The 15,026-nt window shown below is 36.2% G+C and overlaps 1 protein-coding gene across 2 annotated transcripts in view; it reads left to right on the top strand.

Moving 5' to 3' along the window:
• Positions 1–15,026, top strand: part of SDK1 (sidekick cell adhesion molecule 1) — a 1,168,267-nt gene that overhangs the window by 398,999 nt on the left and 754,242 nt on the right. For both annotated transcript variants that reach the window (XM_036741470.1, XM_036741469.1), the window contains 2 exons: positions 7,227–7,333; positions 11,253–11,400. In XM_036741470.1, coding sequence (XP_036597365.1) covers positions 7,227–7,333; positions 11,253–11,400 — 255 coding nt within the window. The remainder of the gene's footprint in view (positions 1–7,226; positions 7,334–11,252; positions 11,401–15,026) is intronic.

Below are 15,026 nucleotides of genomic sequence, written 5' to 3'. Positions count from 1 at the left end.
TATTGTTTAGCAAAATGACACATTATTTATATCCAAAAATGTATGTCTCTTTCAGCCTTTAAACCTCTCTAGCAGGAAGGGAGTGGCATGTTTCATCTTCAGCTTTTTGGACTTGTGGCTTGTTATTACATTCATTAGAGTTCTAAAGTTTTTCATTGATTTTCCCTATAATATTGGCATCATTGAATAAATTCTTCTCTTTCTTCTCACTTTATTCCACATTGTTTCATAAAGGTCTCCCAATTTCCTCTGAAACTGTCCATTTCATTATTTCTTATGGCATAATAGTATTCCAATATGTTTATATAATGCAGTTTGTTTGGTCATTCTCCAATAAGACAGCCCCTTTGTTTCCAATTTTTTTAGTGACTATGAAAAGAGCTGCGACAAATATTTTTAACATACATTGATCCTTTTCCTCATCGATATCTTTGTGGTATAGACCTAGTAATGACATCAGTAGCTGGGTCAAAGGGCACGCATAATTTGGTGACTTTGTGGGCATAATTCCAAATTACTTCCCAGAATGACTAAACCAATTCATAGCTCAACCAACAATGCACTAGTGTGCCTGTTTTCCCACAGCTTCTCCTACTTTTTTCATTTTCCTCTTTTGTTGCCTTCATCAGAATGATAGGTTTGAGGTACAACTTTAAAAATGCTTTGATTTGCCTTTCCCTAAAGATTAATTGCTTAATGCATTTTATATGTGTATTGGTAATTAAGGTGGGACTTTTTTTTTTTACTGTTTTCTCTTTTAGAAATGCTAAAGTAATCAAATGCCTTTGATTATGCCTTACTAGGTGCAAAGCCCCAGGCCCACACCCTTTTGCTAACTAGGTACTAAGCCCCAGGCTTTGCTGATTAGGTGTGACTCCTTCAGGCCCTGAATAGGGTATAAAAACCCAGAGATTGGCTTTCTTCCTTGGGGCTCTCACTCTTGGAGGACTATTGATGTGGAGATTCTGGACAGCTGTAGTTAAGAGCCTCCCGGCTCATCAACCCAGATGTTGATGCCTTCTTAGTAACTATGAATTGTATTTGGTCTGTTTATAATGTATGTTTGTAATTTCTTTGTATTTGCTCTGAAGTTCAGGTTGCTGGCTTTTCCTTCTGAACTAAGTGAGTTTATATGTATATGTTCGATTAAAGTAAGATTGTTAACCCTTTTAAGTTACTTTCCTTAGTAAAGCAGATCAAAGAACCTGTGCTGGCAGCTTTCTTGTTGTTGGGCATGTGTTGGTCTTTCACCCCCCCAACAGCTGCTAGCTGAATTGTTGATACAATATGATTACTAATAGGTTGGATTTCTTTCTTTGAAAACTGTTCATCTCCTTTGAATGTCTATTGGAGAATGGTACATAGTTGTTTTTTTTTTTTTAGTTTTCTTTATTTTTTGCTATATTTTTAATTCCAAGTTGTTTTCCTCCTTCTCTTTGTATCGCCAACATGATATTCACAGCACTAGTGGTGGCTATGAATATGCTGGCATAGTTCTGAATCAGAAAATATAACAGAGTCTCTCCGTGGAAGGCAGAACCAAAACATTTATTCAAATACCAGAAAGCCAAATCCATTACAGCAGCAAAGATATCTATGAACAATAACAATGCAGGGGGCACTGTCATCCCAAAGCCTTCCCCCTCCTCAGGGGCAGCTAGCTGCCTGCTTACCTGCTTCCTCTCTCTTCCTCAGCTCCATTCTGCTCCACCCTTCCTGCTCCATCGTTTCCTGTTCCACCCATTCAGCAAGCTCCTACCACCACAAGTTTCATGTGACTTAGGGTAGGGTTCCATGTGACTTAAACAGGTCACATGGGCCTGTTAATGGATGGGAAGATCTTCAAATTTACATTACCATTACATTCTTCCAACCCCATATTACAGAAGACATACACACATACACGTGCACACACGCACTAACACATACACACACACACACACACACATAGTATCATGCAATATATACTTCCGTATATCAGTTCTTTTTCTGGAGTGGATAGCATTTTCCTTTGTAAGTCCTTTATAGTTGATTTGAATATTCATATTACTCAGAATAACTTAGTCATTCACAGTTACTCTCTAAACAATATTGTTGTTACCATATACAATGTTTTCTTGATTCTACTTGTTTTATGCTGCATTATTTTAATCAAGTTCTTCTATTTTCTAAAATTTCCTTGCTCATCATTTCTTACAGCATCGTAGTATTCCATCACAATCACATACCACAGCTTATTCAGCTATTCCTCAGTTGATAGGCATCCCCTCAATTTCTAGTTCTTTGCTACCACAAAGAAAGCTGCTATAAATATTTTAGAACATAAAGATTCTTTTCCATTTTCCTCTGATCACCTTGGGGAATAGATCTAATAGTGGTATTACTGGGTCAAAGAGTAATATAACTCTTCAGACATAATTCCAAATTCCTTTCCAAAATGGTTGGATCAGTTCACAATTCCACCAACAATGTATTATTGTCTCAATTTTCCCACATCCCCTCCAACATTTGTCATTTTCCCTTTCTGTCATTTTTGTCAATCTGATACCTCAAAGTTGTTTTAATTTGCATTTCTCTAATCAATAATTGTTTAGAGCATTTTTTCATATGACTACATATAGCTTTGATTTCTTCTTCCAGAAACTTCCTGTTCATATCTTTTGACCATTTATGAATTTGGAAATGACTCATATTCTTACACATTTGGCTCAAATTTGCATATACTTGAGATATGAGGCCTTTATCTGGGAAACTGTTTATAAAAAATTTCCCCCAATTTTCTGCTTTCCTTCTAATCTTGGCTACATTGATTTTATTTGTAAAAAAAAATGTTTAAATTTAGTATCATAAAAATTATCCATTTTAAGTCCAGCAGTGCTCTCTATCTCGCTTATTCATAAATTATTTTCCTATCCATAAATCTGATAGGTAATCTGTTTTATGCCTTCCTAATTTACTGTTGATATTCCCTTTACATCTAGGTCATGTATCCATTTTGACCTTATCTTGGTAAATGGTGTACCTTGGTTTACCTACTTTCTGCTATATTGCTTTCTAGTTTTTCCATTAATGGCTCGTAGTTTTTATAAGTCTGAGTCATTTCCTTAACTATCTAGAATACCTAGGAAAAGGAGAAATATCTACCTTTATCAGAGAAACCTGATGTGTGAATATTTTTAGATACCTTGAGAACTATGATCTACAACATAATTTATCATTTATTAGCAAGCAATTTTCAAGTACCCACTTTATGCCACTCAATATGTTAGGCACTGGGGCTATAAAGATGAAAAAAATCTAAGATTAAAATTAAATTCCTAAAATCTTATTTTAAGAGTTTTTTTTTCTCTTTTGAACCATTTTGGAGTTTCTTGCTGTTGTTCCATAACCCTTTCCATTCCATCCTTGGAATATTCAGTTTCACCAAAGATTTTTGGTTCATTTCCCTTCATACTATGGTTCTTTTTAATTATTTTCTAACCTCCCTTCAAAATATTACTCATTTTTCCTTCAGTCTACAATTTCTCTGTTCGATATCTGTTCAGGACCTATATTTGTATTTAGGGTTTATCTATCATACTTTTGGTCTTTCTTCCCTTTCCTAGTGTTCCTAATAGCTTCTCACTTTTTGCACACTCCTCATTCCTTTACTATATAGTGACCTTTTTCCAATGCCCACTAGATTGAGTGTCTGTAGCCTTCCCAGACTGCAGAAGTGACAAGGGCCCAGCCTCAGTTCTCTGTCCAGAATAAATTTTGAGGTGAGAGCATGATCCTCTCCACATTTCTCTTCCTGTGTCCCTTGTCTGTTGAAGCTCCTCTGTGTTGTCTGCATCTTCTACTTCTTCCCCCATCCCAATGCTCCCTCTCTCTTTCTTTCACATGGCTGGATAGTGTCAGCATCTGCAGCCTCTTGTGGATTATGTTTGGGGGAAGGTTTGAGGCTGTGTCACTCTTGTTTGGGAACTGTACAAGGCTGCTACTTCAAGACAGGTTGAACTAGTTGTGTTTGCTGTGGGTTGTGAGGTGGGCATGCTGAATGCAAAATATTGCTTGATGTTATTTGATGATTTCTTAAAGCTTTTATGGTTTTCTTGTCTCATGGTTGGAGGTTTAGCTACTCTCTTTCTGGTATAGATTACTTTTTTCTGTGGTTTTTGGTTTAGAGAAATATTTGGAGAACAATTACTCTCCCATCTTGGCAATCATATGATTCCTGATAATTCGTGCTCAACATTTGGAAATAGGTGGAGTAGTCAGTGGTGGTAGCTAGATGACTCAGTAGATAGAGCACCAGGCCTGGAGTCAGGAAGACCTGAGTTCAGTCCAACCTCAGATACTTACTAGCTGTGTGATCCTGGGCAAGTCACTTAATCTTGCTGATGAGGTTAGAGTTGGGAGAGCTGGTTCATTAAATGTGAAAGAATTCACTTAGATCTTCTTTGTAGCCATTGGGAGCTTTATTGATGCAAAAGCAGCAGGCCTGAGATTTAGCAAGGAGCTAAACAAAGGGCACTGGTGTAGGGAAGGAACCAGACTTATATAGACAAAAAGATATACAGCCTGTAGTATGACTTCAGGGTTTCTTATGAGGGTTGGAGATTTAGGGATAGGATAAGACAAGGACACAGGTAGAGGACAACAATTGACACAAGATAAGGGAGACCAGAAATTTTATGACCCAGGGTGGGGCAGGAGACAAGGAATTCCATGGTCCAGGATAAGGAGGAAGTTATGTGGTAACTCACGATAATGGATGGACGATAATAGGATGCCCTCAGACTCAGGAGGAGCCTCACAAGGTACTGAAAAAGCAACCCTTAATATTATTTTTAATCCTTAGGGATCCACATCATTGCTTACCTCAGTTTCCTCATCTGTAATGGACTGGAGAAGAAAATTGCAAAACACTCCAGTATCTTTGCCAAGAAAACCCCAAATGGGGTCACAAAGAGTTAAACACAGCTGAACAACAAAGGTGTAGTGAGTATGAAGGTGGGAAAATAGGGTGAGTGATTGTCCTTACCCATAATGGCAGCAGATATGAGACTCTCTAAGCTTTGTTAGCTTTTCCTGTCATGTAACTTACCCCAGCAGGTGGGCTAGGAAAGTGCTGAGAGTGGGGCTGAGGGGAGTTTGCTACAAGTGTGGTCATGAGTGAAGATGATACAGGCTAGTCAGTAATATCTCTACTTATTCATTATCATTAGGTGTTGCCAAACCTCATAAATTGATCCACCAGAAAAGTGTGCTCCATTCCAAGACTTTATTTAGCATGTAGAAAAAGTTAAAAAACCATGTCATGGACATTTGCCTCTTGCTGAATCTGACAAATCTATCTGTAACAATCTCATTTCAAAGGGGGTTCAGAGAGTAATACTAGTGCCCTTGAACTCTTACGGAAGCCCATTCACAGCATCTAAGAAGGGTTATTTTCTGTGAAATAGTTGTCGGCCCAGCAGGCAGTCTGACCTGCTATGCAGGATTCCACATAAGCTACCCATGGGGAATCCTCTTGGGTCAAAATTTTGGTGCCATTAGTAACTTGCAGGAGTCAAAACAGTCCAGCACTGAAAAAAATCTGTGAGTATTTGTAGTACTATTTCGTATCAGAACTGCTGATTTCAAGGGATGCCTAAACCAAGAATTTGCTTCCTTCAAAGTAGCATGTACGTCTTATTGTACTGGTAGGTTAGAGGCAACTGTATCTTAAGTTTTGGAGTCTCTAGAGCCTGTGTTCTAGGCAGACTTCAGTGTGGCAATTGGATCTCATGTATCCAGCCACAGGCAGGGTGTTTGAAAGCCAAACGTTCTGTTATGTCCAGAACTATTACTGGGATTCAGCAAAGAAGACTAAGCTTGAAGGCACCAAAATTTAAGGGGTATGAAAATTTACTTCAAGTTAGCTTCTGGTTTCATCTTGCTCTTTGCTTGGTTTCAGCCTTCCCAGTATTGTCCTCATAGTATCATGGGGACTTCTTCAAAGGTTTCCATTTTCTCAGGGTCTTCCATCTTCCTCCTCAGGGGGCAGTGTACTCAGGTCTCCTCATCATATCACTGATTTGAAAGTGAGCTTAGTGCTGCTTGTCCTAGCCACCATTTTGTATTACTTAACCTGTATGTTGAAAGTGCCCCTTATCGCTCTGGTTATATCCCACTTAAGAGAGAACCAGTTTGTGATGACGGTTAGACAAATACAGTCCCCTGACGTGGCAACTTCCTTGGGACTAGTACAGGTTGCTCATCTGTAAAATTAATTGTTGGAAGAGAGATTCACACCTGGAGGTCAGTATCATATCAGGAGGAATGTATCAAGGTGCCAAAAAGCTGAGCATGTGCCTGGCTCAATCTCTATCCTCAGTGTTCCGGTCTTTTTATTCCTAATGCTATTTCTTGTGACTTTCCCTATCCAGATCCCTCTAAGTATCAGTACGGTAAGCAGCAGAGTCTGCCATGCTACTTTCTGACTCTGCCTGAACCCATCAGACTGTGAGCTCCTCACAAGGACCTTAGACTGACTACTTTATGATCTATATTATTGATGTTGGTTAAGTTTGAATTGAGAAAACTTATCATCTTTATTAATCTGGAGTGAGAGTAAGAATAAGCTCCATTTTAAAACCAGCAAATGAACTAAATCTAGACTTCTATATGAAAATGTATATGTATACTTTTATATAAAAATGTAATCTTAGAATAAAAAGAGAGGCTTCGCATTAAAATTTATGCCATTTATAAGATCAAACTGGTGAAGTATGTATGGAAATATATTTACAAACATTCAAAAAAATATTTTATTGGAAAAATACTTAAAGTATGTTGAAGATGCAGAAAGGGGAATTTTACATTTTGGTTATGAAAATTTTCACCCCAGACGAACTTGGGATTGTGATATGTGATAATGTTGGGATGCAAAATTTATTTAATTTTATAATATCTCATGTCTTCTGTTGGTGTATGTTTTGTGAATTTTTTCTTAACTTGCTTGTAAATTTTTTAGCTGTTTTGAGAATTTTTTTGTCAATGTTTTGGTGTCCAAGGAAATAATTAAACACATTCTGGGTCGCTTCAGACTCACAGTTGGGGATTCTTTTCCAATTGTTAGCCTTTACTTTCTCAGTTTAATTGTAGATATCAATTAAGCAGTATGTCAACAAGAAAATATTTATTGAATGCTTTCTGTGTCATCACTGTTAAAATTAACTGTTCTTTTGTTTATTTCTTAGGTACATTATTCCATCTTTAGAGAGGACTGATGCTGGGTTTTACCGATGTGTGGTACGCAACAGGATGGGAGCACTCTTGCAGAGAAAATCTGAAGTTCAAGTTGCATGTATGTGAACATTTAAAAAATTCCCAAATGTTAACTGATATAAGTAAATGGACTATTAAAAACAAATCAAAACTAATTTTTACTAATTTCATAAATTGAGATTTTTATCATTGATTCATACAATTAAACACTTTGATGGCAATTGATCTTTTTTAACTTCAAAATAAACATTTAAGTAGAAGTACTTTAGATTAATTGTTTTAACCAGTGATAAACTTAGTTGGTTAGAGTGTGGGATTAATAAGATACATTCATTCTTATATTACTAGATAGTATTTCTTAGCTTTCTCTTCAAAGAAAAAAATATTTAGAAATGATTTAAATGTATTTTCATGGAATAACCCAAATTTCTAATCAGCATACTAGACTGAATCTTTAGTTACTTGATCTTGGACTGCATAAGAACTCAAGCCTGAACATCAGGAGGTTATCTTAATGTGAGGCTTGGGCAAGTTTCTTCCCTGCTTTGGGTCTCAGTTTATTTGTTTGTTCAGTTAAGGTTTTAGAATAGATGATCCCTAAGTAATATTTGGAGCTCTGACATTACAAGCTCATGAGCCTTGTTGCACAGTGCGAAAAAACCCTGACTCTGGAGTTAAATGATGTAGCTTCAAATTCCATCTCTGCTGCTTCCTCCCTGTGTGACCCTGGTCATGTCATTGGATCTCTTCGGGCTTCATTTTCCTCCTCTCCACCACAAGTGATTTTAAGTAGATAATCTGTGAGATCCCTTCCAGCTATCAGTCCATGGTCCTATAAAACCATGGCTATTACAGGTCATGGTATAATTCTTATTAATGTGGCAGAAAATCAGCTAATTCTTTATTAGGTAAATCCATTGGAAAGAAAATTAATTTCCTGAGGAACTGCTACATCAGGAGTCAAAATACATGGGGCTTTATATTTAATGTACTTAGAATAGGATAAATAATATTGTACTATGTAAAAAATTAAAACACTTTCCCCACTAAGAATATGTGTAGAAATTGTTTAAAATAGACTGATTTCTTTCACTTATTCTACTAATTTATTTATAACCTCTGTTTGCCTCGGTTTCTTTATCTGTATAATGAAGACAGTAATAGCACCTACTTTCCAGCATTTGTTGTGAATATAAAATAGGATAACATATATAAAGCACTTAACACAGTGCCTGAACAGAATAAATGCAATATAAATGTTTGCTGTTACTATTATAATAAAAATTACCATCAAAATGAAAAAAAAAATAAAATGAAAATCATTATGACATTTTCTTGGTTCTTGAATTATAAAGGGCTTTATTAAATAGACTCATACTCTAATCAGTGATGTTATTTTAGCACCTTTCAGATATTTGGACCCCAGATCTGAGGTTTTTGATTTTCAGTGCTACTAAAGTAAAATAAATACTATTCCTTCCCACTTCCAATCCTTTCCCTCCCTGCTCAAAAAAAAAAACTGTTTGGAAAGGGGCAAATAACCCAACCTACTGTGATTACAAACCACTGAATCAGGTGTTGATTCACAAATGTTGTTTGATTTGATAATCACAAAGAAGACTTAACATTTTTTGAATTATGAAGGTCATTTGAGTCGCTCAACTGTTGTTAATGAGTAGTTAAGTAATTGAAAAATGTAATTATAAACAAAAAGGCAATTAAATACCCTAAACACATCTGAACAAGTTAACTGGCTAAAAATTCATTAGTATGTATGAAATTTTATAAAATTATTCCTTGGTCTTTCTCTTGCTTAATTATTTATATCACTTTTTATTCTTTGATCTCTAGCCATTATATTTTCATTTGGTTCTTTGTCTCTGCATTTGCTTCCAGATTTCCCTGTAGTTTGAGATAAGCATTTGAAAGAGCTTTTTTTGTCAATTCATTTCAATTCAACAAATATTGATTAAATGCCTACTATGTGTAAAGCCTTGTGGTAAATACAAATTAGTAGCTTGTTAAAAAAATCTTTATTATGTTGGGTTTTTTTTTAAAGAATTCTGATCATAGAGAATTTTTTTTCTGAATGAGAAAAACTTTAGCTAATTGAAATCTGTTGCCAGATTCCAAAATTTATATGTTATGGGCATACACACACATACACACCCATATAGCATCATAGAGCGTAACTAAACTTTAAATTATCAAAGTGAAAAAATACCTTAAAATTTCATAAATGAATGAAGAAATTAATGCATTACATTTTCTGGATGTTTCTCCTGTGACCCTAGCTACTTGAATTGTTTTTCCAGAAAAGTGGTAGATCAGAACAGCATATACTTATTGCTAATTATGGTTACAATACTTAAGAGAGGGTGAAGACAAAAGGAGAAATACCCAAAATAGTAATGTTTAAGAAAACTCTATAAATTGAAAAAAATAAGGATCAGGAAGGTGATTATGCATGCAGAATCTTAGAGTAAGGAGGCCCTTTGAGACTAGCCTGCTCCATTGGTGTTTGACATTGGGAATGTTGAGGTAGATATTCTACAAGTGACCATCTTGCATTTGTTTGAGACCTCTAGTGAAGAGAACATCATTTCCTTCCAAGGAAGCCATTCTATTTTTTGATTGCTTTAATTATTATTTTTACATCAAGTGGAAATCAGCTTCTCTGAAATTTTTACCCATTGTTTCTAGTTTTGATCCTTCAGTATAGTCAAAACAAGTCAGCTCGAATGCCCTCCCTAAGCCTTCTGTTGTCCAAGATAAATACAATACCACCACTTCCTTCAAGAGACAGTTAGATAATCATATGATTTGATTTTAAAATAGTAACCCATTCAGTCAATAAGCATTTATTAAATACTTATTATGAGTCAGGCACTATGCTATCACAAGAGTCAAAAGACAATCCTTACCCTTCAGAAGCTTACAATTTAATGGGCAAGACAATATATAAACAGATGTGTACAAACAAATTATATACATGCTAAACAGGAAAGAATTAATTGAGGAAAGGCACTATAATTAAGAGGGATTAGGAAAGACTTCTTGTAGAAGGTAGAATTTTAGTTGGGTGTTGAAGGAAGGCTGGGAAAGCAGGAGGTAAAGATGAGGAGAAAGCACATCAACAGCCTGAGATGATGCCTGGAGCCTAGTCTAGTAAAATAAAAGTCCCTCAAGGCCAGAGATTTTTTGATTTTGTATCCTCACCCCGAGTACAATATATTGTATCTATTGTATCTAGTATTTGATAACTGTTTATTGGATTTAATTAGATTGAACAGAATATGATGTGGTTTCATGTCCTGTCACTATTGTGATCTCTTTCTTCACAGTGTTCTCCAGTTTGGCTTTCTTAAATGTGGTCCCCAAACCTCAAACACAGTAGTCTAGATGTGGTCTGACCAAAGCAGTATACATCAAAACTATGACTAAATTGAAGCAACATGCTTCAATCTAAAGTTGTCATTCCTCTAGCAATATTTGGCATGAGGTTGGATGATTTCCTCACTTAAGAACAATTTATTAAAATAGTAAAGATAATAAAAATAGCTCACATTAAGTATTACTTTAAAAGAAGAATGGCTATAAAGATTTGGATGCCAGGAACTCATCTAAATAAAAAGATAAAGTGTGTAAATGTATTTTATAGTTTTAGGTTTAAGAGTCTCTCTGGTATCTTTGATTGGAGGCAATGGTGTTTCTCAAATTCATTTGAATGTCATCAATGGTGTGTTTATGGCTTGAAAATATTTCATCATTCTAGTAAGACAAAGACCATGCAGTTCTGCTGATTAGTATTTCTTGAGTGCTTTGGAGACACTTGGCTTTGCCTCATGCTTCACTTCACAACTGAAATCTGCATTAATTATCAGTACTGGGCAGCCTTGTTATGTAATTGCTAATTATTTTGCCATAAAATATAATTATTTTCTTCTCTGACCACTTAAAAATTTCTGAATTCTAAAGATGTAATTTTTCCCCTATAGATATGGGAAATTTCATGGATGCAGACCAGAGAAAAGCTGTATTTCAAGGCCATGCTGCAGTTCTAAACTTGCCTCACATCATAAGCTATCCCAGACCACAAGTGACTTGGTTTAGAGATGGGCACAAGATTATTCCAAGCAGCAGAATGTAAGTTGATTTAAAGTTGAAACAAGTTAAAGATTTGAAATATGGCTAATTATATTTGACACCACGGCTTACCTGTTAAGTATACTAATTAAGCTTTGATGAGAATAACATACTCTAGCTCAATTTCAGATAAATAGCTACTTTTGACTGGCTGTGAAATTCTCCAAAAACGTAACAAAAATAATTCTTATAAATCTCATGTCCACTGTATGGTAGAATGTCCACTTGCTCCCTTTCTTGCTCTTTGTTATATTCTTGAAAAGTGAGTCTTCACCCCCACTCGTCTTTAGCTCTAACTACTAATTTAATGAGTTCTTGTATTTACTTATAAGGGGCATTTTAAAAAATTGAGCTATGTTTCATAGGACTTTCTCTAACAATAAAAGAGTAATTACCTTTTTTTCTTTATCCTTTTATTCTACCCTGACAGCTTTGTTTCCTTTGGTCTGATTAGTGGTTCATTCATTCATTGTAAAATACTTACTTTGTGATTAAACAGTATTTCAAGGTGTTCTTGCTTACCCCCATCTCTCTCTGCCTCCCCATCCCCATCCAGGATATCTGACTATTGCCAACTAAAATTTCTTCATGTAGAACTCAAAAGAAGGTTGAGAATGCACTTCATATACAGATATTTTGTAGTGTCATTTAAAGAAAATGCTCAGAGATAAATATTTCTGAAAGAATCATGAAGCGATATGAGCTCAGGCTAAAAGTTAAATATCTGTGTCATTGGGAGGTTCCACTCAGATAAAATTCATAATGGAAAAAGCCCTGTTTTCCTCTTTTCTTTCCATATATATGATATTCTATTGAATAGGAATCAAGTGCAATTTTCAAAACCATTGAGGGGACCATATGCACCTATCTCTCTACTTCTCCACTTGTGTACTACACACATTTCACTCCACATCCCTCATCCAATATATTGTTTTCTATACCAAATCATAATGGCCCCTGCCTTGGACTGATTGCTTTTGACAACTATTTCAACAATCTGGCTAGCAGCTGTTGTGGGGGTGAAAGACCAACACAACCCCAACAACAAACAGACTGCCAGCACGCTGCAAAATCACAGGTTCTTTTGATTTGCTTAACTAAGGAAAGCTATGTGGAGGGGTTGACAAGCTTACTTTAATTCAGCACACAAATATTGTTCATTTAGTTCAGGGGGGAAAAGCCAGCACCCTGAACTTCAGAACAAAATACAAAGAAAGTACAAACATCAACAGACAGACTTTGTCTGATTCAAATCCCAATACATAGTTACCAGAGTTTAACAAAGTCTCAGCATCCAGGTTTGTGAGCTGGAGGGCTTCTTAGCTACAGCTGCCCGGGGTCTCCACACACCACCAAGAGTGAGAGCGCTGCACAAACAGCCCTGTCCTCTCTTCTTACAGAGCTTCAGACGTCATCAAACGTCATCTGAATGACCAGAACTTAGGCTGCTATGATTGGCTCTTGAGTTAGCACCACCCCTTGGTACCCTGGAAGCTTCACACCCACATAGGCTTAGCACCTCATAGGGGATTGGGCCTGGGGCTTAGCACCAGTAACACTCAAGATGGGCATGGCTCTGGAGTTAGCACCTCCCCTTAACCAGCCCCACTTTGGGCCCAACCCTAGTCACTAATCCACACCCACATAGGTTCTACACCTAGTAGGGGTTTGGGCCTGGGGCTTAGCACCTAGTAAGGCTCAATGAAATACACTGCATTACTCAAAGGAAAGAAAGGCCAACTAAGTGCTAAGAGCCCATTTTGCTTACCAACACAACAACTAACACATTTTTGAGCCTGTTGAGATGAATGTTTCTAGTTTTAGCCTTAAAAGAAATGGAAGGAATTGCAAGTGTATAATGGTAGTATTTGGAAATGCTACTGTCACTAGTTATTTTAGGAAATATTAAGGTAGGTGGTAGCCTTTTTTCTTTATTACATTTAAACTTGCTTAGTCACACACCTTTATTTGGTCTCTAATTATAATAGATGTTTCTTAAACTTGTGAGAAACAGAAATAAAAGACCAATTTTTATTGTGTTAATGGATCATTAGATTGTTCAGCCTGGGAAAAATTATGATTCATTGAATGGGTTAAGATTTTTTTTATTCATAAGTGTACTAGAAAGTTATAGTGTTAAACTAATGATATGTGTGCAAAGATTTGACATTTACCAGTGGAAAATTTTTTCCCTATTAAAAAAAACATTTAAAGAGATGATTTTATTGGGTTAGTCAACTTGGTATCATATAACTATGCATTAATTCATTTGTTAGACTGTAGTCTGGCTGCATGGATGAGATAAAAGTTACTCAAATAATATGAAAGCCACAGGATATAGATTAAAATAATGACTTAATTTTTTAGGCCTTTGACTTACAAATCCATTCTTAAAAATGTTTAATTCCTGTAGCACAGAACCACAGGTGAGCTAATAATGTAAAGATGCCAATGAAAGCCTGCCTCAGTGTCACATCAAACAAATGGCCTGCTTACAACCATGGAGTTATTGATAAATTTCCAGTCCAAATAGAACCAAGTGCCACACTCCCTTTGTTTAAATTGAGAGACCTATCATGGATATTTGTAAACATATTTATAAAGCCCGTTAGTATCATTTTTTTTTGCTTCATCATCAACTAACATTTTGTGCCTCCTGAACAAGGTATCATATAATGAATCAGTATCTTATTGTCTTTACCAATTTGTATATTGGGCTAAAACTGTATTACTTTCTACTTCTAAAGGTGAGAAGCCCTTTACTTAGTCTGTGTCTGCATTGTACCACTTAGCTGGTTAGCTGATGGTACTTAGACTATTCTTTTACATGAGGTGAAGACTATATGACTACATGTTTATTTTGAAAGTTTGAACATTTGTCTTTCTAAGTATTTTATATTTATTGAAAAGTCACTAGTAAAGTCACTAGAACTTGCTTTTGTCCAGATTATAGGTCTTATTTATGGCCTCCATAAGCATCCTACTTTTGCCACAACATGACATGGAGGTGTGACTACTCCCTCAGGATTTTCAAGGATTTTGTCAGGAGAATCACAAGTTCTAATAAGTTATATGAAGCTAAAAAAGGTATCCTATGTGGTCAAGGCTCATTGTTTGGGTCTTGATGGCTTAGCATGAGTGTAAATAGCAATCATTTTCTGTTCAGGTCAGAACAAAAGAAGGTCTTCCGCTCCCAGACTGATATCTTCGTGATGGTAAATTGGGATATCTTTTGTTTCACTTCTTACCTAGCCCTTAGTTGTTGAATGAGTGTGACTTCATACAAATTGAGACCTGGGAATGACCTTAATTTAGAAAGACCAAGGCCACCCACTGCATCCTGGGCCAACACTAGTCTTCTTGACCTTTGTCTTGCTACTGAACTTAAATGACTCTGGAGTGAACCTGATGACTTTGCACAGCTCTGGCTCACTTAAATTCAATCCATGCATAAGTCAAGATGTCACCTTTGTGATATCATTGGTCTTCTTCAGAAATAAAGGATGAGGGGGCAGCTAGGTGGCGCATTGAGTAGAGCACCAGCCCTGGAGTCAGGAAGACCTGAGTTCAAATGTGGCCTCTGTTTTAACAACCCAGCTAGCAGCTTCTCTGGGGGAGTAAGATCC

This window comes from Trichosurus vulpecula, chromosome 1 (assembly GCF_011100635.1).
Source record: "Trichosurus vulpecula isolate mTriVul1 chromosome 1, mTriVul1.pri, whole genome shotgun sequence".
Lineage (NCBI taxonomy): Eukaryota > Metazoa > Chordata > Mammalia > Diprotodontia > Phalangeridae > Trichosurus > Trichosurus vulpecula.
This window is presented reverse-complemented; position numbering and strand designations above follow the sequence as displayed.